At 42.4% G+C, this 25,869-nt stretch overlaps 1 protein-coding gene across 1 annotated transcript in view; it reads right to left on the bottom strand.

Annotated features, from left to right (window-relative positions):
- Positions 1-25,869, bottom strand: part of RAB31 (RAB31, member RAS oncogene family) — a 62,122-nt gene that overhangs the window by 21,851 nt on the left and 14,402 nt on the right. Inside the window, exons 2-4 of the mRNA XM_063166108.1 lie at positions 12,890-12,969; positions 10,716-10,797; positions 566-637 (exon numbers count right to left, since the gene is read on the bottom strand). Of these exons, the coding sequence (XP_063022178.1) occupies positions 566-637; positions 10,716-10,797; positions 12,890-12,969 (234 nt within the window). The remainder of the gene's footprint in view (positions 1-565; positions 638-10,715; positions 10,798-12,889; positions 12,970-25,869) is intronic.

Here is a 25,869-nt window from a genome sequence, read left to right on the forward strand (position 1 = left end):
CCGAGAAATGAGCCAGAGAAATTAGGGATCTAAAAATAAAATTTTCATTCTAAACGAATAATGTTGAGACAAAAGGTCAGAGACTCATGATTTCATTATCAGTTTGAAAATTAATACATGATGCTTGCAATACAAACATGAAATTATATGCTTAGATAAAAAGAATTAGTTTTAAAATAAGTAATATGCAAACAACTTAATTTCTACTCAGATGATAAGGCTAACAGCTGCTTTTTGTAGTAAAAATTCAACTCCACACAGAGAACATAGGTGGTGGCAGTAGGGAGTATTGCAGGATATGAATCCTGTCTTAGTCAGAGGAAACCCAAAGAAAATTGACAAAATGCAGTCTCAAACCTTTTGTCTACATGAAGTTGAAACAACACAGAAGCAGGACTTTTATATTTAATGTTTTAAGGCAGTTGGATACCTCCAGCCAGATCTACACAAACTACCAAAGCATACACATGTCAGACAAATTAAATTCTGCAGTTGTGGGGTTTAACTCGAACTCAGGCCCAAACAGAGGAGTTAACCCAGGCAAAAAGCATCCCAAAGGTCTCACCTGTTTGGTGATATCATACACTATCACAGCTGCTGCTGAGCCTCGGTAGTACATTGGAGCCAAGGAATGAAACTGTTAAAACACAAAACCCCAGGAGAAAGTATCATTAATTAAATAGAATTATCATATGCTTTGCCAGGTCTCAAAGACTTGCCATGGCAGGACCACCCCCTTTCCTTCATCCCACAGAGAACAGACCTTATCAGTGGTCACCCATCTCTCATTTTTCTTAAACACAAAGAAGCCAGACCTCCTTTATCTCGTGCTGTTCTTCATCCCACTGAATTTACACAACCAGCCCTCACTGATTCAATGCACCAGGACAAGTTTTGACAGGAAGATCAACTGCACTTGGAAGCCCAACCTGATGGCATAGGGACCCCCTCCCCTGGCAAACCACAATCTTGCTGTGTAGATCTAAGACTGGATTCAGCTCGGGTTTGAATTTTGTAAAACACTGCCAATGAGTTGTATCTGAACACCTGTCTTGTTTAACTATCCTATACTATGATAAGATATTTCAAAAACCATGGATTCTTGCAGTTGCTCTTCAGCTTTTTGTTTCAAGGAAAATATTCTTTGAGGAGAAAACCCCAAGAAATAAACATGTTTGTTAGAACAACTGAAGAACAGCATAATTTTCATAATTTACCAATGACTAAGCAGCTGATTTAGAATTTCAGCTTACAATTACAATTAGAGTGAGGAAGTAAAAAAAAGTCATTCTGCTGATTCAACTAAGCTTAGTCTCAAACAAACCAAAAATAATCTTTCTGGGAAAATGCATTCAGTCTCAGTATGCTCACACAGCCATTTTATAATTTTGTGGGGGGAAGCTATCGGCAAAAGCTGCATATTAAGCTGCAGCTAATAACTGAGGTCAGCGCCTAAATCAAATACATTATTAGGGCAGGGTCTGAACCTCACTGCCCAGCAAACACACACAGATCCACATGTCACACTGCAAACCCCTGCACATTTACTGGACACATCTTCTTCCCAGATCTGTGCCTACTGACTGAGCACTTAGACTTTCAGCAGCCTCCACATTTCTGGCTGTTTCACGTGCAACAGATCAGGCAATTTATTTGCGGTGCTGGTTGCCCTGCCAGTCTGTCAGCGATTTATCACAGACCACGCACACCAGCTCAAGGTCGGCGCTTTCTTTTGTAACAGTGTGGATGCACAGCAGCAGTGACAGATGGCCAAGTGCTCAAGTGTTTTGGGCAGCGAGGCAGGTGGGAGAGCTCATTAATAAGGGAAAACAGCAGGAAAGAGGATGAGAAAAGAAAGAGGAATCAGTCGAGAAGCGTGGCCTGAAGAAATGGGATCAGCCAAGATCCTGAGGGAGTTGGGTAGATGTGGGCTTTCTGGGGTTTTAGTGTGCAGCTTTATTACTGGCATGCTTAATGCAATAAATGCTTTCCAGAATTTTTAGGCTTCTAAATCACAACAGAAATTTTCAGTATGTTAGGACAAAGCATTTCAGTTGGAATGAACCTACAACAATCATGTAAACCAAGTGCCTGATCAATTCAGGGCTGGCTAGAAGTTAAATTATCTTGTCAAGGGCATTGTCCAAATGCTTCCTAAACACTGACAAGCTTGAGGCATCACTTCGGATAACAAGAAGGGGTTTTTCAAGTATGTTAACAGCAGAGGAGATCTAAAGAAAACATTGGACTCATTATTTGTTTCTCAATCACTGTGGCCAAGGTATCCCACCTACTACCACACCCCCAAAGTCCTTCCCAATCACAAAGGAGTTTAGGAGGGCATCTTGCCTGGTTGGCTCACTGAATGTCTGCCACTAGAAGTTATCTCCTACTGTCTTCAAGCCAAGACCATCTCCTCAACATAAGTGTTGTGTTGAAGTAGTCTGAAAGTCAGGAACCTTAACCATGGAGGGTACATCTGACCTTTCATGGTGTATGCACACCCCTCCCAGTCTGTAAACTCCAGGGAAAAAACATTCAAACCCTATACACATGCTGATTTGGTCTTAATCTAGATTACATTTTAATCTAGATTACACAGTATTCATGAATTTACAAAGAGCTCTCAGATAACAGTAATCGCATTTCACAGGAGCCATGCAGTTAAACTCACATACTCCAAATTCCTTCAAGACTGGCCCTTGAAAGCACACTGAGAACCTGTACAACATCTTGGTAATTTCTCCCCCTTTACTTCTGACCAGCTGACAAGAATACTTCCCTTAATAGCTGTTTCACTGAAGAATGTTTGCAGTGTTAGAGCCAGAAAGCAAAAAAAAAAAAAAAAAAAAAAAAAAAAAAAAAAGCAAAATAAACAAGCAAACAACAATAACAAAAAATGCCCTTTGTCATTCTCTTATTCAGGCTAATAAACAAACACAAAAATACACTATGTCCCAGTCACAAGAAATCACTGTTTTCTACAAGAAAACAGAAAAAGCCTCTTTGCAACACCGAATGAATCAAGAGGGGCTGAAAAATTGTAACTGCATGAATTTCATGATCTAATGATAGACTCTCAACAAATGGGCTTCATGAACATGAATTTTCCAATATCGTACAAATTATGATGTTCAATTTTTTTTTTAAATCAGTGTCCAAAAGCAAAGCCCTCTTGAACATTTTTCTGGCCTAATTAATTGGAAAAAGAGAGTCACACCAAATTAATTAAAGGGATACAAAATACTAATCTGCACATTTTTCACCTGCCAAGGACCAAAAGTGGGACAGTTGCCCAAAACAAGTGACACACAAAAAAACAGCTCACAAAATTATATCTCACGGGACTACCCTCTGTTTTATAAATGACAATGTCTATAACCTTGATTTTATAGTTCAGTATTTCTGTAACCAGTAATTCCCAAGAAAATTAGGATAAACAGAAGCAGTTTGAGATTTGGCATAAGAACAACAGTGCTTGAGAAGGGCCCCCTAAAAATGCTCAGGCAGGCACTCCACACAAGCACTCAGGTCACAGCCCCAGCTTTCCAGGGAGCCAGCCCCTCCATGACCTGCAGCCAAGGGCAGCACTCTGCCAGATGTCACCCCTTCCTGCAGGCAGCAGCAGCTCACATCCCCTTGGCCTAGCAGGAAAACACAGACCAGAAAGAGACTTCCATCAGCTCCCACCATCACAAATAATCACACTCCTAACCCATTTCAAACGCTGATCAATGTTCTGCCTAAAATAATTAGTTTTCTTTTTTCATTATACTGCTACAGGGATCATTACTTTGACAATTAATAACATTTTGAATTCCTAATTACTAAATTACTTGTAATTTACTTGCACCTTGACTTAGTAAAATTAAGGGATCACTGCTTGCCTTTAGCTGAAATATTAATATAGAGTGACAAACTTGCAGATTTAACTTTGCCAGTCTTCTATACCAGGCTCTTACACTCTGAGGTGAAAGGGAGAAATCAGGGTCTAATCACCTTTTCTTGTGCCTGGTCCAGCTTCAGCTCATCTTTCCTGACTGCTGGTGACCAGGTTTCTATGCAGCATTATGGACATTGAACGAACAGCCTTAACTGCACATCCCCTAACACTTTTCCCTTGGCTGCATCATACTCACATGATCATCCTTCAACTGGTGAATACATTCAGAGGTGGCTTTTCTCCCCTGTTTCCCAAAAAAACCCCAAAATTTAAAAACTCACCTACAACTTCACAGCATATATTTTTGTTAGGAGCAAAAAATACAGAACCTTGGTACTTACACTACCAAACTTCATCTCAACTGCTTTCCACCTTCAAAGCACTGGGGAAACCTCCCATCTCTGCATAATGAGTAAATTATCATTAGCAGGTAACCGACTGAGGGAATTTAGAAGTTTCATGCCTCTAATTCCGTGCCCACCAATAAAAGTTTGCCTATTTGCCCAACTGCATCACTCATTAGTCCCATTTTGCTTTTGGAGAGGCTGATAACAACTGGTGAGGCTGAGGTTCCTAATCCACACAGTGCCATGCTCAAGTTGCAGGGGTACATTTCCCAATCCAACAGCCAGACTGAAAGGACCACTCAAAATACAAATAAGAAACTTATTTTTCCAAAGACGTGCCAAAACCCAGAATCAATTACTTCATGCAGACTTCCAGAACTCTCCTCCTGGGAGACACACAGCATGCTGCATACCTGCAATCACCTGAATCCTGGAGCAATGCTGACTGGGCTCAGAGCACCTTCCTCCTTGTGCTCCTCTACCAACACATCCACTTTGCCCTTGTGTTCCATCATCTCTGACACTAAGCAAAGAAGGGAGGCCACATGTGCATTATGAAATTTCCTCTGAAAGCAGAACCCAAGGGTCCAACTAGAAGCTGCCCAACCCTTTAGAGCCCCACAGTACAGGGAGAAAATCAGTCTTACATGGTGCAAATGCTAGCTGAGCATGACCAGAGTTTCTCTCATTGATTCCAGGAGTATTTTGGGATTCTGCAACCCCTCATCTGGCCATCCCAATGAAGTCAACAGAAGCTTTGCCCTTGCAAAGGACAGAAAGATGGAACCAAGTAGCCATTAAGGAATGTACCACCTATTTAAAAGCAGTGTAGTATTTTGCTTGTCTGCTTCCTGTGCATCTCATCACAGAGGGGTGTATTTGGTCACAGGTAACACCATGTTTCCTCTTTACCAAAAGTAAAGAATGGGGAAGAAGGAAAACCATCACATCCTACTTGGAACAGAAAACCAAAATCAAGGGAAAACAGTGTAAATCACACCTGAGCTGTGGTAGTGGAAGTCTCTTAACCCTGTCTAATATAATGCTGATTTAGAAAGCAAAACAGAGGCCAAATGAACACAGGAATAAAAAACTACCACTCCTACTTGTTTATATACAGGCTGACAAATGCTGCTGAAGACAGTTGGGATTCATTCAATCTGCCAGGCACACCAGGGAACATTAATTCATGTCAGCAGCTCTCTGCACCATCCTGTGGTGCTATATCCCAAGACTGGCATACAGCCACAGCAGGTCTGCCTCTCCCCAACTCCACAGTCAAGAGGCAAAAAAGCAAAAGCAAAACCAACAACTACAACCACCACCTAACTCCTGCACTTGGTAGCTTTTACTATTCTAGACTGTAAAGAACATCACCTGCTCTCACTGCAAAAGGATGATAATTCTGCCCATAAGCACAGCTGGAGAGGATAAGGGAGCACAGACTGAGCAGCATCACACCAGTGCTCAGCAAGTGTTGCACTCTTTGAATTCAGCTATTTCTACACAGTGCCTTCTCAAGCACCTGCAGGTGCACAGCAGCACAAGATTTGCTTCCTGACAGCTGTGATCATTTGACTAAATTTCATTCCCTTTCCTATGAAACTCCTCTCTGACAACATACGTTGCATCAGAGTGGCCAAGACCAAACCACTTGGTTCCCCTCAGAGATCCTTACTCTTTACTCTTTATCTGGGTGCCACTAAAGGCAAGGACAGCCACAGCCTCTGGCTCAGCTGCTTGCTGACAGGCGCAGGCAGCGTCACAGCCCTGCAACTTCCTTCCCCTTCCTGTTACACCCACTCACAACTTCTGTACTCTTATCTCAAACATCCATCAGGTCTCTTTGCTCAGCAGGCCATTCCCACACAGGTGATTTTCAGAGTCCTGTTTCTCCTGCCCTTGGCCCTTCCTGCCAGGCCACTCCCAGAAAACCCCTTCAGTCCTGTCCCAAAAGGCACCTGCAGGACACTTGCCCAAGTCTGGGAAGTTGCACTCCCCACTCCTGCCACCTTCGAGGCAGTGGCTGCCAACAAACAGAAAACCGTGGTGTGCAGAGAGAAGCAAAGGCAAAACCCAAAAGCATTAAACAGATTATCCTGACACACAAAGCCTCTGGAACAGGGAGGGATACAAAATTCCTGACATTCTCAGCTGGCAAAGAGCAAATGGGAAAAATGTTATGCATGAAAGCCACTTTCAGATACCATTTAGCATTTTAAAACCTTGAGTAGTTTTCCTTACATGAATGAAGGCTGAAATTCCAGTTCTCAGGATTTGCAAGCTGAGTAAATCAGGAAAGAGCTGTCTCTGATCTACAGGTATTTTTTGCTAGTTAAATTGAAGATAAAATATATATCTATAAATTATATCTATAAATATATAAAAGAGTGAATATTTTTTTCCAATGTCCAAGAATTCTTCGACTGAAGAAGGAAAAATCTCACCATTTTAGGTTAACCTTTTAAACTTCTTTTAAATAGGCCGAACACAAACCTTTGCAACACCACAGAAGGGACCTGTGCTTAGCTGTTCTGAAGTTTACAGTCGTTAAAGAAAGGATGCAAAAGACACTACACCAAAACCATGACTCACCATCAAGCTACAAGTGCTGCACATTTGCTGAAGATTAAGAAAAAACACATTTAAATGCATGCCTTAAATGATTTACTGTGCTTTATGCTAACTCTGAAAATAGTAAAAATAACATATTGGCTTGCTAGCTCTAATGCCACTTGTGCTCTCACACACTGCCAAATCACTTGTCAACATTTGCAGCATGCAAGAGGTCCTCACACCACACACAATGAACCACCCCACCTCTGACTGAGCTGTGGGAGACCATCAAAGCCACATTTATGACACCACAGAGCAAAATTCAGGCTGCGTTTTGCCTGCAGAAATAATTCAAGTCATTGATAGATGGTGTTGTGCCACTGTCTCTGAATCACCAGGACAACTGCTGCCACTCAGAAAAGAGGCAGCTATAAAGAGCTGTGGACATGTCATCAGTCACTCTTTTCCTGAAAATGGAGAAGGGTAAAAACCAAAAGAAGAAAAAGCTCACAACTCAGAATAATTCATATCGAGCTTTAAACTGGGCTCAGGAAATTGAGGCCTCTTCTATTAAACAAAATTTAAAGTCCCAGAGTTCAACACAGTAAATTTTAAAAAGACAGAGATAAATTTTCCTGCCCTAGAAACCCTCAGACTGCCTGTTTGCTACAATATTCCTCAGCTGGCAAAATGGAAAGCTGGCAGCCACCCAAGGTATTCAAACAAAACATTGTAATTAAAAGCTACTTAGGGCACCATGAACCAAAATATATGCTAATAAAAACATCATTAACTAACTTGCGAGGAGACTCTTCTTAGGGGAGGGAATCTTTGCTAATAACAACAATTATTGGGCATGTAAGTCCCATAGTCTGCAACAATTCAAAGCTAATGGGGAGAACGTGAGACAGGAGGGGGAAAGTGACATTTGGGAAATTCTGGTGTGGAGGGAAAGTGACTGTGAAGAAGAGAATAAAGCAAGTTTGTTGGATAGCACACCAACACAAAGCAGCCAGGTCCACAGAGAGCAGTACTTAGGCACAGAAGATAGGGGGATTTTCTGAAGTGTTCTACCAGTTTGTTTCTTTCTAGTCAAGAAAAAGAGAAAAAGAAAAGAAACCAAGATAAAAGGATTAAGAAGCTCTGTCTCCTTTTGTAATCATGTACTGTGTGAATTTTTCACCACAAGCCCCATACCCCTCTCCTGGGTCTCCTCCTAAGAAGCACACTCAGTACTCACCCCCACCAGGGATATGACAGAAAAGCTTTTAATCTCCATTTTCTGCTGCATTATTGTCACTCTGCAGCATTGACTCTAAGCTAGCAGTTTCCCAGAGAAAGTCATGAACAGGGAAATGAAAACTCATTAAAAAGGACAAACTCATGAATGAGGACCATGGAAGCACCACTCCTGCTGTTTCTGCCTGCCTGCTCCACCATGGTTAAGCTTTGAAAGTTTTTAACTTTCATGGCATAAGTGAGGCCTCAGTTAAATCACAGCCAGGGCTCTGCTGTGAGGGCTCCACATCAGCACAGAGACACAGCTGGCACAGCTGGGGGAGCACAGGGCACCCCAGCTCCAGAATAAGCACAAGGCTTGCTTGGCCTTGCATTTAGGAGAGCAAAGCCAAGTGAAGGCAATGTTGAAAGACCAGGGAGTCCTAAACACTGCTCTCAGCAGTACAGACTGACAGAACTGACAGGCTTCAGCAGTGGGACACAAAGCCTCAACAAAAATTGCAAAGAACAAGGGAAGGACAATTCTCAAAGCAGAAACAACATTCAGAAGACATCTATTAGTACATGGTGAAAACAGCAATAGGGATAGGCTGGAAATGTTGGGTCATCATTGCTGGTCAGAGAATAATCAGAAAAAATTACCAGGGGGGAGACATTTGTTCTTGAATCAGAAGGAGGAACACAAAACAAAGCAACAAAAATTTTCTGATTATAGTAAGAAAGATACTGAGAAGCATCATGTGTTTAGCTGCAATGCAAAACAGGAATATTCCAGGACAGGGAATGACCTGGACCAGTATGGACCTCACCTTGGGAAACTTGTCTGCCTCCATAGCCTGCACTCAACGCCAATGAACTTTGTTTACTGTATGACTCTACACCTTCCTAGTCCTAGTGAAGGACTGGGAAGACACTGTGCAAACACAGAACAAATAGATGGTCCCTGGACTAATTCATGATTACTAATTAATGAAAACCTTTACCATGCCGTATCTGTAATAAATTCTAGGCATTCTAACAAAGGTTGTGCTGCTCACTGCTCACCACAGTTTCTCACACACACATACAAATAAAAAAGAGGAAAGCAGATGTTTGGAAAACGATGAGCTTAAAAAAGACTGAGAGGAAATATAAGGGACTAGTTGGGAAGGATGAATTGTGTGTCCAAGAGTTAGAGCTCAGTCACAGATTTCCTGCCTCAAATGAGGCATCATTTTTTTCAGAAAATATGAATATTGCCATTCACCAAATTTTAGAGGTCTTTGAGAGTCCTTAGACTATGTAGGAAAATAGATAAATCTTGATATAAGTATTAATCCAATTGAGTTTTGTGTGTAAAGTGCTAAAAAAAAAAAAAAATAAAAAACCACAAAAAAACAAGGAGAGCAGGGCAGCAGAGGGAAAAGAGAGAGAATAAGCAAGGAAACTGAAACCATGGGAAAGAAAACGGAACTTTTGCTAGCTCTTGCAATAATTAGTCAGTTATCAGCTCCAGACCATGCAGAAATGGAACAAACAAGATTCAAGGGAAGGAATTAGGCTTCAAATATGTTTTTCAAGGTCTATTTTCCCATGACAAATAACTTACTGAATTGTTATGAGCCAGCAGATTTCATCAGTAACTTTATCTCACACTGTGCATTATAAATAAAAGCACAAGCATTTCCTGCAATTAAGAGTAAAAAAATCTTCTTTGCCCACAATTCACATACAAGGTATGGAGAATACAGTAGGATGTATCAGGACTGACATCCAGTCTGTATAAACACCTCATTTTATCCCAACCTAATGTGAGCATAGGTACAATTTCCTACGAAGAGACACTGGCCATTTCACAAGTTTGATATTCTAGAAGTGTGCATAGGTTTTTCCATTTCTCAAGGCAAACATGGACATATATTAAGAGAAACTTTCAGCTCTACCATCTAGAGTCTAGTACTGCATACTACTGTCACTGAGGCTATTAAAAGAAAAAAAATTATCAACCAGACTTACATACAGTCCAGATGAACTAATGCCTAAAAATCCATTATGCTTTGGTTTTGGTTTTTGTTTTGAAAAGTCAAAGGAAAAGCTGCTCAATCTGAGCAATTCGCTTCATACACTTGAAAAATATCAAGATAGAAACCCAAAGAGGTTCAGGTTGCTGGTGGTAATTTCTTATAACATAAATAATAACAGCAGACACAAGCCATGCCCATATTCCCTGTCCCAATCCAAGACAACACCAGAGTCACCACCTAGGTTCAGACCACCCCAGCCCATGGGTTGCAAATCAAAACCTTCCCAATGCCAATGAGAGCTGCCACAAGGAAACCTGATGAAACCAGAGGGGAACTGGATGCTGCTGGGGCACTGCTCAAGCTGTCTTGGGGAAGGTGGCTGACAATTCACCCCATGGTTTGGGGTTTTTTAGGTAAGTGGCATGGTCAGCCTGTCTGCATTTTCATCATCCGAGGAAAGGGAACCCACATCCTTGGTGCCTGCTGACCACCTGCACTGCAGAGCCTTGCAAAGATGCAGGAGGTTGATGCTTACAAAGTCTTCTGAAGATGAAAGGTTTAGAAGAAGTACAGCACCACATTAAGAGAGAGCAGGATAATGAAAGCATTCTGCAAACCAATACTCACCCGTTCCTGACCAGCTGTGTCCCAGATCAGAAATTTATGAAGCTCATTCCCACATGGCACAGTTTTAGTCATGAAGGATGCTCTGGAAATAAGGAAGAAAGAGAAATTTGTAACATAACTGACACTCTGAATTTGTAACCAGTAGACCTTATTGAGTTCTTCTGCATTAGACTGCATTTGGGGGAAACTCCAAAACATTGATGAAATACCTGCAGAAGTCTCCCTTTTCTCAGATAGGACACATGCTACTTATAGATGCATTTTTTTAAAAGAAGGGAAAAGCCTCTGAAGTTCAGAGGGCATTTGTTCATGGGTCCAGGAACACAAATGCTCCTGCTGCTTGTTAACTCCATCTTCTTGGTGGTACAGACCTGAGAGAAAGGCAACAGACAACATCAGGTGCCACTTTTCACTTGAACATATGAGACTGGATCACCAGGGAACAGAACAGTCACCTGCTGCAGTGCACATGGTAAACAAATGCAAGAAAGTTGTTCTCCATTTCAACTGGGATGAAGAAGTCCTGGTAGTTTCTTTTATTTTCCATAGGAAATGAGATAGGTCTATATTTTCAAAGTTTTTTCTTTTAGGAAAGAAGTTTTCAAATTTATAGGCTTTTTTTGTATTACAGCCGTTCATTTGAAAGCTGGTAGGAGAGACTGCCAAACTCTGGCAGATTTCTATTTTCCCCATCCTATCTGGGTACTGCTGAACCATTTTTGTTGTGGTAACATTTTTCCTGGCTCATAAAGATGCATTTGATACAATGCATGGTTATTACAAAAGCACCAAATGACATCAAATGACATTTTCTGAGAATGATATACCAGAGTTCTCCTCTACAGCCATCTGCAAATTGCTTGAATTTAACAATGCTGCATTGTTTATGAAAATACTAACTAAGGGGAAAAAATGGCCACATTTCTTTGGTTGTTTTCAGGGTGTGTTCTCTCAGTTATCACTCTCCTTCTCAAACCAATAAGCAGCACTTTACAGCTTCAAAAATGGGAACTTTATAGATCCACAGTGGCTACTGTTGATTGCAAGGATTATATACTTAAAATAGTTGAATAATTTGGAAGAAAAAAACCCTTATCTGTGCAGACAAATAATATCACCTGTGTGAAGCTAGCGCTCACATTTTAATCTCCCAGTGGAAAAAAAATCCTTTTAGTTTTCATAATTATGGTAACAGAGGAAAATTGTTTTCCAAATTGAGCAGAAGGCATTTACTTAGCAACAACAACTACTTGGGGGAAAAGGCTGCTTACAGCTTAGAAGCAAAAAAACCCCACTCAAGTTGCCATCAATTGTTTCACTGCAAACAAGTGTCCTTCAGCCAGTAATTTTATTCATGACATGCTTCCTTCTCTTGGTCCATTTTTCTCTATTTATCTCATTCAGGAATCCAAAACTGTTCTGGAACTTCTACGTGCAGCTTCCAGCTGATACTCCTCCTTGGACTGAAAGGCAGAGCTTCAGAAGGTACTGTCCAACCCTCTGAACAACACACAGCAACCAACACCAATCCTTCACAGACAACTTAAAACACCTCTGGCACACATGCCAGATCAGCCCTTTCCCCCCAAATTACTCCTTTCTGTAAATTCCACAATAGCTTCCTTTCCCATAAGAGATCTAGAACTTCAAAAATTTTCCAGGTTGCATTGGACTTGGAAAATCTGTCCCTAAGGTATTAAAAGAAAAAAAAAATCTGAATTAAAATCTACTACAGGACTATTAGGATTCTGATGGTCTGATACATGGAAGCTTAGGAGTTTTTAAAGAAGTTACATAAATTAATTACACTTAGTTTGAATTGCATTGTTCCTGTTTTAAGAAAGGAAAATGTGACACATCCTAAACTTCGACAAAAGCACATCCATATGGGGAAACAGACACTGTCCATGTTCCAGCCCAGCCTACCAGGACACTCAGCAAAGGTACTTTGAGGGCTTCCCATGGTTCTCCTGCCATCACTCAGCTATGGGATGACCTGATCATTGTGCAGGTCACAGCCTCTCGGGTCGTGGGGTGGTGCTTTTTGTCTTGTCAAGAGCTTCCCACTTTAGACTGTTTTGGCTGTAGGACCTAAGGACTTAAATCACTCAAGGGTCAGATCTGAAACCTCACTGACCAGTGAAAACCAAAGCGATATTTTGTCTGGTACTTACCCAATAGTAGGACTAATATTATGATCAAAGTGGTCCTGGACAAACCGACAGACAATGCTCGATTTCCCAACCCCAGTATCCTGAAAATCAAAGAAAGCATGACAGTGAGTCAATGAAGTCACATCCATGAGACCCCCCAGATGTCAATACTTCACTTGATTTATTTTCAAGAATTAATATTTGACTCTTTGTTCTTGTCCTGTGGCAAGCAGGGCACATTACACATTTCAGAGGAAAAGTAAGGACATGGCTCATCCTTTTCAAACATCAGCACTGTGAGTGAATCTCCCTGGCCCTCTTCCCAGGACTCCCTTCTTTCCAAGCCCTCTATTTTATTGGATGGATTTTATATTCCTGTTGCAAGGACTGCAGTCCATCCAGCAGAGCCATTTACTTGTACAAGCAAACCCTGTGATTTCCAACACGCGGCGCATCGCACGGCACAGCCAGAGAAACAATTCCATTCAGGCCTGTTGCACAGCCAGCCCAAGCAAGCTTCCGAAACAGACTAATAACACCAACATTTCTGCACACTGACAGCACTGAGTTAGTGAAAATAACCTTTTCATGGCAAGACAAACTAGCCCACTCAGTGGAAACTTTGCAGAGGCTTTGGGTGGTTTTGAAAAGGTAGGAATGCAAAGATCTGGATCTCCAGGGACGTGCAGCTCTCCCTGTGCATGCCATGCTAGAGGTCTGCAGTGCACAGCAAGTAAGCACAGCTTACTTTCTACACTGCAACATGGCAGGCTGATTCCATTTGCAGGAAGAGACTTTTTTTTCCTTTCAATTCACCAAATCAGTAGGGAAAAATAACAGTGGTACAATACTGAAATAAAATTCAAAATAACCTAAAGCGGGAGGAGAAAATTTGAAATTATGCAGAAATATTATTTGGGCACCTAAGATATAATCAACTTCCCTAAAATGAAACATTTTTCAGTCTGTCTGTTTTTGCCCAAAGCCTTGGATGGTAGGTAGAACTTACCTACCTAAATTATACAGGGAATTATCAAGGAGGAGGGTAACATTATCGCTGTGTCTTCCACAGAATTGCAAAGAGCCTCCTTAGAGACAAAAGGATGCCAGGAAATCAATACTGACCTTTCCAAGACATTAACAATGACAGCCCAGGGTCCAATCTAACTCATTAAACAGTCAATGGAAAGTTTTCTATTAATTTCATTGAAGTGATTGCAGAACTACCAGATTGTACCTGGTAGTTCCATTTGTATCCACATTTTAAGATGACTAATTTACAAAACACTCCTGAAAAATGCCAAGATAAGACAATAGAGTTTGTTAACAGCAAAACAGCAAAAAGCACATAGCTTTTCTATTAAAAAAATAGAAAAGCAGCTTTTGCCCACACATAGCTACATATTAAAAATAGCACTTCTGCCTCCTATAATCAGTTTTGCAATATGTTATCTTCTTTTTGAGTAAGAAAGAAAAAGAATGCCTGTATTTACATTTCCTTCCACCATGCTTACATGAAATTGTATTGTCACACCAGTCTTTATGGACAGCACTTATCAGAAAACCATCATTTAAACTCTCATATTTAATTCAAAGCTGTCCTTAGTCAGCTTAAAATCCATAATAAATGCTCATGTTACACAGACAGTTGTTTATCTACTCTGTTCAATCAATAGGAAAAAAAGATCAAAGAGAGGAGCAGTGTTTAAAAACAGCCCTGTAGCCTTTGATCAATAGCAGTAACACATCCTGTTACTATTCCCAAATTTTGCCTTCATTATCGATTCCAGCTGACATCACTGTATAATTACTACACCAGGAGAGCAGAACACACTAAAAAAATAAAATTAAAAAATCCCTCTGCCCTGAAATTGAGGATCTAATTATTTTTCATGGTTTCAAATGGTGTAGAGAAACTAGAATTACCACCCACTGGTGGCAAGGAATTACATTTCTCTCTTGTGGGGCAGCGTTTCTGTCACGGTTTGAAACTAAACATTGACTCTGGTGACCTGATGATGCTTCAGATTCATCTGCCTCCCCCAGCTCCCCTGACAAAGTCACTCAGAATGGCAACTGCAGTCACAAGAGGAGCCAGGGTCTCTGGCAGGGACGTGACATCCACAAGCATGGATTAAAGCTCAGCTCATTTTCCTGGAACCTCTTCATCTCTCAGTTTGTGGCTCTTACTAATGTTTCATGATAACGTTAAAAGGACCTTTCAAAGTTTCTATTGCTTCCACATCTCACAATGAGCACAGTCCAACTTAAGCACATGCCAGGCACTTAAACAGTCCTCCAGAAGCTTAAAGGCTTTCTTACACTTTGCTCCTGGGGTTGCTTGCACTACCAAGAGGGCTAAAGATCCCCCTGGAGTAACTGGAGTGAAACCAATGGACTTGGACCTCGAGTGAACCTGTTTCTAGGACGAGCACTGCTGCAGCCATGGCTGGTGCTTTCCAGGAGCCAGGCACTCCATTGCACCAGGGGGGCTCAGTTGAAACAAGCGCTCCCAGCTTCCCTTTTGTTGCCCAGAGGATGCAAACCACCACCTACCAGGGTATAATTAGAGCACAGAGGGGAAGGAAGTAAAATAGAAAAAGCTTCCTACTTAAGGCAGTGATAATCCACCATGGGATTTAAAACTACTTCAACAGTGTTCAGTCCATGTTACTGAAAACTGTACTGGCACCCATCAATCAAGACATTCACCTGCCTGAAAGCAAAGCAAATCATCATATCAACATTATACAACAACTTGAAAACAGCTAAAGAGACCTTAACTTTTACCAACAACAGGGAACTGTCTTTGAAGTCTCTCACAGAAGACAAGGAAAGCAGAATTGTTGCTTCAAAGAAGTAGAAAAAAACGTGTTTTTCTCAGCAGTGCATTGATATTGAACCTCCTTGCTAAGGCTGTAAACCTTTCCTGCAATCATCTGCTTTGTACTTTACTATATGGTCTTTCTCTGCACAAAACTATTTTTCTAACATCTGATGGGGATGATCTCCCTTGTTTTGTTCTTTTTTCTTCAAAGGATTGTAGCAGATTTATCAAGCCACATGCCTGGGTAACATTCAGGCATACAGAAGATTTATTTTTCCAGTTCTCAGAATTCTGCTACTACACCCTCTAATCTGTTTTTCTGTTTTGTTTTACCTGATGTTGGTGTACATAAAACATCAAACATACACGAAGGTATAGCATCCTGGCTTATGCAAAAGGTCATGGTGGCACTGAGCAGAGTGGATTGTTTAAGTTTCAGAAACCAAGAAGATGCCCTCAGGAGTTATGTTGCACTTCAAGGAACAGATCCTGCAATTCTTTGGGAAAATCCTCATTCACAGGAAACCCAAGGGCTTCAGCACTACAGTCATTGACTCACCACGATCAAGAGCATACCCATCAAGGAAAGAAGTGGCAAGAAATTAATAAATATAAAATAATTACTGCGAATCAAGGCGTTCACAAATCACTCAAGGAACCAACTACAGGGTTTTATTCTTAATTCTTTTTCTTCTTCATAAGCCTCCTAGCACACTTAGAAAATATCAGTTATGAACCACATTGTAGCAAGATAAGCAAAGTGGGTGGGGTAGGGAGGAAGGAAAGAAGCAGGAATGTATTTCACAGTAAGTGAGCCACTTTTCGCTTGCCAGAATAAGTAGCTACAGCTTCAGAATGTCCCCTGGCCAGCAAAATGGATTCAAAAATCTGAAACTGTATCAGATGTTTCTGATAAATACAAGGAACCAATGTAAGCATGACCAATTCCAGACTTTTAATGTTTAACTCCGGAAAACACATTCTCTGTCCTTCCAAAATCCCTTAGCAGCAGATTTAGGTGCGAGGATTTTAACAGCACCAGAATGGAGAGCAGAATGCCACAGAAAACAGTGCCTCCACCCACACTCCTGCTCCTGGGGAACCACCCCACTTGGCTCTCCTTGGCTCTCACTGCTGTAAAGGAGATGAGACTGTATTTCAAGCCAGCAGCATTACAGGATGCTGGCAACTCATTTGCAGGCAAGCAACAACTGAGCTGCTTCTGGCTGATTTGCAGCAGCTTACAGGGAAAAAAAAAAAAAAAAAAAAAAGAAAGCAGAAAAAATATGAGCAATATATTAAAAAAGAAAACCATTTTCCCATTACAAATAGGCATTTGGTATATTCCTCTGCCTACTGTTTCAAACACATTTATTCCAGCAGAAAAAGCTAATGCAGAAAAACTGAGTACTTTAATTTAAATCTGGATGTCTCATTTATATCTTTGCACATAGGGTCTGGTCCTCCAAGCACTTTTCTAAACTGGAGGAAGCTATAGCACCCTGTAAACATATCCCTGATTAGGCTGTTAGTCTGCAGCCTTGATATTATAATAGCTTTTAATAGAGTGAGGGTCAAGCCCTATTGTGCTGACTAAACTAATCTCTTCATGTAATTTTTTTTCTACATCTGAAATTGAATAAATGTTGGATTCACATAAAAAAAAAAAAATCCACACATATCATGACTGATGACTAAACAGCAGCCCTATAATCACACACACTGCTGCAAGAGCTTTTTTAGTCTCCACTATGCAGAGTCTTTCTCTGCTATGTTAACACACAGGGCTTCCTAAGTATGTGTTAAATTAGATAAACCATACAAAAATCCTTTATGACTCTAGGATTTTGGAAATACAAACAAAACAAGAACACTAGACAGCACTTCATACAAGGAAATGGCACCCTAAGAATGAACACACTGAAGAAATTGCCTTCTGTCCTTCTACTTGCAAAGTAAGGACAAAAAAAGAAAAAAAGAACATCTGGCTTGTAACCACCACAGATCTCATGACTAACTTCCCATTTCAGCTTTAAAGGAAGGTTGAGACACCCTGGAGACAGGCACCACAAAAATCTGCATTAAGAAGCAATGGAGAACTGACCTCTATATAAATAGGGATCCCACACACAGCTCCTCCAAAGGGAAGTTTTCTCATCAACTTGGACAAAGCCAGGATTCAATCAAATTTACAATGTGAATTTTTAAAAATTAAAAATGCCTGTCCCTTCAAAACATTCCTCACAATAACTAAGAGTCACTGAGACATCAGTTACAGACAGGTCTCATTAAATCTGACAGGGTTTAACATGAGTTAGTCTTACAGATCAAAAGAAGAATGAGCCCTAGCAACCTGGAGGGTATAAATACTAAGTGCTCAAAAATCCCCAGGCAAAGAAGATGTTATTTCAGTAATAATATGAGAAACATTTGGACCTGACAAGTCTTTATCCTTTCCCACATGCCAGAAACTGATCCCACAGCTCATGTGGCTTCCATCAAATTCAGCAGACTTCCCTGCACCTCACAGCAGGAATACATCTGCTCCTCAGAGCCCATTTGTGCCAGGCTCCCCAGAAGCTGGGCAGCCACCACCCTAACTTGAGCAAAGGCACCACAAGCATTTGGTGGCTGAACCCTTCCTCTGAGGATCCCTGATCAGGAGAAAAAGAGCACAACCAATGCAGTCAGGGTTAGTTTAGTGTAACCCCCAGGAAGCCTCCCATGGCAAAGCTTTTTCACCAGGTATAGGGCTGGAATTACAAAGCTGCTCACACTGATGGAACTCAGGGTTTCAGCCAGAGAGCAGTACCAGCAAGCTGCTCTGAAGCTTTCTCCAGACTGGTCAGCATCAAGAAGTGCAATTTAGTGCATGCACCAGAAACATCTGTGGTCAAATTTGTCTTTAGCAATTCGCTTGGTGTACTGTCCAGTGAGGTAACAGCACCTTCTGTCTTCCTTCAGACAAAAACCAAAACAAAATAAAAACAATAAAAATCCCCAGGCTTGATGAAACACACAGAACTGGGGTGCAGTCAAAAAGCTGTCCCACTCTCCTGGGTGGGGAGGAGAGGATCTGCTCAGAGAGGAAGCTGGCTGCTCCTCATTGTTAAGAGAAGCAACAATTCCTGGCTCCCTGTTACATATTCCCACCACTGGACACTCTTGGCTGATTCATCCCTAACTGAAAAATAACAGAGGGGCCATTTATGTTCAAGATTTCCCAGGCTACATTCCACTTTTTGTAACACTGATTTGATTCCTGCCAGTGCTAGTGCAGAGAGGAAGGAGAGGTCCTTGTCTTGTTCCGAGCAGAGCTTTCACTGTTGAGGCATTAAAGATGCACAGATGAAAACACTTGAATTGGTATGAAGTTACCAAAAAGTAGAAAACTATCCTTTATTATCAATGTATTTAGTATTTTATATACCAAAACCAAGCACTGAAAAGCTTTGCAACTGGCCAGGCAAACCTGAGGTAGAAAGACAGAATTTAAACTTTAGGGGAAGAAAAATAATCAATGAGTCACAAAAAACAAAACAAAAAAACAAAACAAAACAAAATAAAACAAAAAAAAAAAAAAAAAAAAAAAAAAAAAAACCAACCAAAAAAAACCCCCAAAAAACAAATGCAGAGAGACCATTCATTCCAGTAGCTCTGTAAAGCACAGCTGGTTTTGACTTGGCAAATCAGCTTCTGCACATTTGAACAGCTCTTCTTTCTACTGCCAGAATTGGCCACGCTTTCATTTTTGATTTACAGTTGAATCACCCTGGCCCATTCCCATTACCCTCAGCAGGACTTTGATGGAATCTGAAAATTCACAGCAGTGTAATCGCATCTCAGAGCTGCTAAATGGTTTGCATTTCATTAGCTATCATCAAACAAATTGCAGGGCCTGGGCTGTAAAGTATCACTGGGCTTTAGCAGAAATGTAAGCTCAGCTCTGGTCAAGCCTGGTGTCCAGGAGGAATGCCACTCCTCTGGCACGGTCTGGCATGCAGCACTGACACCCAACCTGCATTCTGAATGCTTTCAGGGTTGCCAGTTCTTAACCCAAAGGCATGTGACAAGCTAAGGCTGAGCACAGGATTATGGCTCTCTTTTAAATTCCAGTGGAGGCAAAAAAGCAACAAGCTGAAAAATAAATTAAAGCCTTGCAATTTGCAGCCTGCTTTAGTCCTCTGTGCTTGCCTTCAACATTTTAATCATTACTCTACTGATCAAATGCAGGTAGCATTGCAATACTTTCCATGTCTTACTAATCCACTTACAGCTGCTCTGGAAGGCTGTGACAGGCAGCTTGAAGAGCATCTGAAACTGCCTTTGGATTTTTATCAACTGTATGAACATACAAGGAAGAGTTATGCACAACAGATTCCCGATGGCAGTTTCCAAGGGCAGTATTTTAATCCAAGAATTACTCTGCCTAATAAACTTTATGCTATCCTTAAACACATCCTTTGCCCTTCCCTGTGTTTGGGTATCACTTTCAGTTGTCTGAAAACACTGCTGTAAGGAGAAATACCTTGCAGGAGACTGAGGTTCAGACACCCCTGGGACTGAATTGAATCTGCCAAGTGTCAGGCTTGTCCCACGGAAAATGAAGCCATGCACTCTGAAGTGGTGTCTAGGAAGAAAAAAAAAAGCTTCCCACTTTTATTCAGTTTTTCCATCTGCAAGATGTATCAAGTGGGCAAAGCTATCACTGCATAACTGCACAGATGAAAATACAAGAGCAGCTCTTAGACTCACACACTGGCTCTCAGCTGCTCCACCAAGACAAAACTGCCTGAGGCTTCAGCCTGAACCACAGGGATGCAGGTACAGGTGCTCTGAAGCCTCACTTCTGCAGTCAAAATACAGGCATCTCATCCAGGACACTAATGATTTCTGTAAACTCCAAATTAAAATTTTGTGGCTGTATACCACCAGTGATCTTCAAGGAATTTCTGCAAAGATCTGGGAGATACTCATCTGCAAAGCAAATTTTTGAAAGGGAAGAACTAGGACCAGAACTGGCTTCCAGAAGTGTAATTTTGCTGTCATGCTCTTTCCTGAGAGAAGGGTACTTGCCAAATGAACAACACTCACACTGAATGTTGGAACCCAGCTGCCCATGATCCCAGCACAAACACATGGATCTCACTGCAACTCTGTTTTGAGAGGGAGGATGGCCACCACTGGCCTTCTCTGGTGGATTCAGCAGTGTCTCACTTCAGTAGGAACCACCACAGTTCTTCTGGTCACCTGTCCCCGTGTGAACTTTACATGAAAATCCCTATCTGCATTTCCCTTTGTTGCATCCCCTTCTTTAAACTCATAATATATGGTAGTAAAGGTATCTTTTAAGTCAGCTGGTGCATTACTCCCACTAAGTTAGGATGACCTATGCCAACTCCCACACAGTAAAAAACCCTACACATCATTCCTAATTGCTTTCAGACCAACATTGCTGTTGCAGAGCACAAATTAGCTACAGAATCAGACTTTTTCCTCTAGAGCACATTGGAATTATATCAATTCCCTCTACACACAAGAGTGCAGCACTTGTCCTACCCACAATCAGGTCAGTCCTGTTATATCAGAATGCAATCCCTCCTCCTAGTGCTGCAAGGACTGCATTTGGAACAGTAATTCTTGGCTCTGTTGTTCTCAGCTCACTAGCTGCTATGTGAAAATACTTATTTGATTTTACCTTGCAACAGCGTTATGGGGATGTTAAACAGTGATAGTTCTAAAGCATTCAGACAGTAGAGTAACAAAGGGCTATTTAAGTTCTTTAAGAGATAGTCAAGCACTGAGTTTATTTGTTTGGTATTTATAAGCGTCTTCAATACCACCCAGACATTTCTAATGGCTGCTTTAAAACAGAAAAACATTTGCCAGTCAGGGCTTAATGTATCTGGCCTCCTGTGGTGGGCTGATACTGCCTGGAAACCAGGTGCCCACCAAAGTCATCCTATCACTTCCTCAGCTGGGCAAGGGAGAAAAAATATAACAAAAAAACTGTGGGTTGAAATAAGGACAGGGAGACATCACTCACCAACTACTGCCATGGGCAAAATAGACTTGAAATGGGGAAATTAATTTAATTTACTGTCAATTAAATCAAAGTAGGATGATGAAAAATAAAAATTAAATCTTAAAACACCTCCCCCACATCCTTCTCTTTTTCCCAAGCTCAACTTTACTCCTATTTCTCCACCTGCTCCTCACCAGAGCCTTGTCTCTGCCCCTCACTCCTCCTGAGGGGGAAGATTCCCCACATTCTTTCTCTGCTCACATGTGAGCCCTTTCCATGGGGTGCAGTTCTTCCCAAACTGCTCCAGCACAGTCTCCTCCATGGGGTGCAATCCTTCAGGCACAGACAGCTCCAGTGTGGGTCCTCCATGGAGTCACAAGCTGGGCCAGCAAAGTGGTCCACAGGTCCTGGCAGGAGCCTCCTCCTGCATCAATTTTCCATGTGGTCACAGCCTCCCTGAGGCATCCACCTTTTCCAAAATGGTCCCCTCCACGGGCTGCAGGAGGATGGACCTCCATGGGCTGAAGGGACACAGCTGCCTCACCACGGTCTCCATGCAGGCTCCAGGGGAATCTCTGCTCCAGAACCTGGAATGCCTTGCCCCTCTCCTTCTCCACTGGCCCTGGTGTCTGCAGGGTTGTTGCCCTCACATATTCCTCTGCAATCTCCTCTTGTGCAGTAGTTTTTTCCATTTCTTAGCCACGTTACCCCAGAGTCACTACCACCATCACTGATAGATTCACCAGTGTTAGACCTGTCTTGGAGCCAGCTGGCATTGGGTCTGTAGGACACCAGGGAAGCTTCTGGCAGCTTCTCACAGGAGCCACCCCTGCAGCCCCCCCACTACCAAAGCCTTGCCAGGGAAACCAAATGCATCTCTGAATGGAAAACATCATCTGATCCCTCTCTAGGTTTGTTTTCCTTCAGTCCACATCCATTTGCCAAACATGCACAGTGAGTGACCATCTGCTTCACCTCAGAGCTGAAGGGAGGCTACAGCCCTGTCCACCTCTGTTCCCAGCCAATCCCCAAAGCCAAATGCCTGCTGCATTATACCAGTTTTGGCACCCTTACCAGTGTGATTATTCAGCATGTGGTTTCCTTCCACACACATCCTGCACACATCTTCCTGTGGAATTAAACTCAGGCCTGCATAGCTGCTCCAGTATCTGCAATACCTGGAGCCAGAGAATGCAGTCCTACTGGTCCTGCTATCTGTAGGCCTCTTTGGAGTTAGCCAGTCTCTTTGTAGTCACAGGCCCCTTGCTCTCTATCAGATCCCAGCCCAGTCATCTTTCAGAGACAACAAAAACCTCTAATGCCCAAGTTTCAACTACAGTTTCTTTAATATTTTGCTACATCCTTTTCTCTCTTATAGATAAAAAAGAGTATTTCCATCCCTCTCTCACTCACAGACTGCAATATTAATTACAATCTCTTCCAACTATCTACTTTTGTCAAAGACAGACCCAAAGATCACAAGCAACAGTGAAGTTGCTTATGATCTTTGGGTATGTCTTTGACAAAAGTACAAAAATCAAGCAAACACTGATGGCCAAAACCACTTTATCATTCTACCAAAGTGATGTGCCTGGCCAGAGATAAGAGAGACTGAAGAGCAGCTAACTCTGTATTGTAGCTAATGCTAGCAAAGATTCACTTTGCCAGAGATATTGATATCTCCATGCATGTAATATTATATAAAACCAAAGTCTTTCCCAGAGTGTTTCCAAGATAATTGGCATTATTCTGCTATCATCACTAGGGCTCCAATCCCAAGCTCTTCATACTGGGTTGATGGCATGGAGAATCATAGTTGTAGCCTTAAGAATCACAGAATCATAGAAAGGGACCTTAAAGATCCTCTACCTCCAGCCCACCTACCCTGCAGGGATATCTTTCAATACACCAGGTTGCTCAGTGCTCCAGCCAGCCTGGCCTTGAACACTTTCAGAGATTGGGCATCCATAGCTCTGGGCAACCTGTTCCAGCGCCTCACCACCTGCACAGCAGAAAACTTCCTCCTAATATCTAATCCAAACCTACTGTCTTTTTGTTTGAATCCATTCATCCTTGTCCTGCCACTTACACATGATACAATGTCCCTGTCCATCTTTCTTGTGGGCTTCCTTCAGGTACTGGAAGGCCGCAATTAGATCACCCTGAATCTCATGTCTTCTCTTCTCTTCGAACAATTCCAGTCCTCTCAGCCTTTTGTTGTACTAAAGATGCTCCCTCCCTCTCACCATCTTGGTGGCCTCCTCTGGACTCTCTCCAACACATCCATGTCCTTCCTGTGCTGGGACCCCAGGGCTGGATGCAGCCCTGCAGGTGGGGTCTCACCAGAGCAGAGGGACAGAATCCCTTCCCTTGCCCTGCTGGCCATGCTGCCTTTGATGCAGCCCAGGATGTGTTTGACCTTTGGGCTGCAGGCTGACCCTGACAGCTCATGCCCAGCCTCTCACCCAGCAGAATCCTCAGGGTCCCTCTCAGCAGGGCTGCTCTCAATCTGCTCACGCCCAGCCTGGAGTGATACCCATTGCCCCAACAAAGTATTCCACGTGTCTGCTGCACGTTTTCTCTTCCAGCACTTACAAATTGTGCTGCTCCTCCACAACCTGCCAACTCTTTTGTCTATGAAGCTGGCACAGGAATATAAAGCGATCCTGATTTATGAGAAAGGGGGCTGTGGAGGGAAAGGGACAACAGAGCTCTTCTTCAGGAATAAAATTAACACTGCAGCCAACCTACCTCTGCTTCACACTTTTTAGAGCTCACCTACTCTGGTAAAAAAAAAACAACCAACCAAACAAAAACCAACCCAAAACCCAAATCCATAATCCAATCCCACTGTTTATGCTTAATCACTGCATGTTACTGCACAAAGAGCAAGCCAACCACAGTGCTATGCCACCATGAGTGTGGACAGCAAAGATAACTGCCTTTGATTGTTGCTAACATTATTTAGAAACAGCTTCCCCACATCAAATTTCCAGCTAATTCTCTGTGTCTTTTCTTACACCTTTCCTTCCCCTTTGCACACAAGTTATCAAATTCAGAACAGCAGCTGAGCTGCCAAGAGAAATGGGGGATTTTAAATTGAAATCAAAGAGCAGAATCTCAATCAATTTCTTATGCCCTTCTTAGCATGTGGCAAGGGCGGCTGTGGAGAGAGAATTGCTTAGCCTGGTGAAAAGGAAGAAGAAACTTGGTGTTTATTTGCATTCCTTCAGCTCAAACTGTGGCTTTTGGGGGCACTGGCTATTCATTTAAGATGCTCAGCTCCATGTTTTGAGCTGCCTCTACAGTTCCAAGTAGGAGTATGATCTCTATAAAAACCAGCTGCAAATAAAGTGGTATCAATCTGGCTGGCTAATAAGATGAGAGGATGAAAGGAGAAAGAAGAGGAGCACCTTTGAAGGGTCACACATACACAAATCTCCTTTGGACCAGCAGCACATGCCAATGAATGAGCAAAAATCCCTCCCACTGGATTGCATGGGGGACCCAACAGTACAAAGCCTGAGGATATCCTTAATGACACTTGCTCATGCTCCACACTACAGTGAAGCAGCTTTTGAGTTTTTGAGGTTTTTGAGTTTTCTGCACAAACTATCCAGAAGCAGTCCAGCCTTTGGGGGACCTACCTCACTGTCAAACAAGGCACTGATTAAGTCACAGGAAACAACTTTGCATCAAGAAAACTGACTGAACAACTTTGCATCAATAAAAGTGACTCAAGACTGAACCCGTGGCAAGAAAGAGAACCCCTGGCAGTACCTGACCCAGGTGCCCACCAAAGCAAGCTCCATCACAAGCCCAAGCCCACCGAGCCCCTGTGCAGGCACACGGAGGGCATTTCCCTGGGCAACAGCACCACCTGGTGACTCCAGGGACTCGGGAGCAGGAACCGGCTCCACTCGGCCACGCTGGGACTGGAGCGCAGGAGGAAGGGACACTGACTCTTCCCGAGTGAGCCGGCAGCCAAAAGCCTGGGGAACGAGGGAAAGAGGACAGCAGGATGGACTTGCAAGCACTAGAAAGGTGATGCAGACTGAGAGGGAAAGAGGAGTGCCTGGGCACCTTCCCTTGGAATGACAGGCATCTCCCACTGCTGGGACCGCTTCGAGGAGCCCTGTGTGGCAATGG

Source organism: Melospiza melodia, chromosome 1 (assembly GCF_035770615.1).
Source record: "Melospiza melodia melodia isolate bMelMel2 chromosome 1, bMelMel2.pri, whole genome shotgun sequence".
NCBI classification, from domain to species: Eukaryota; Metazoa; Chordata; class Aves; order Passeriformes; family Passerellidae; genus Melospiza; species Melospiza melodia.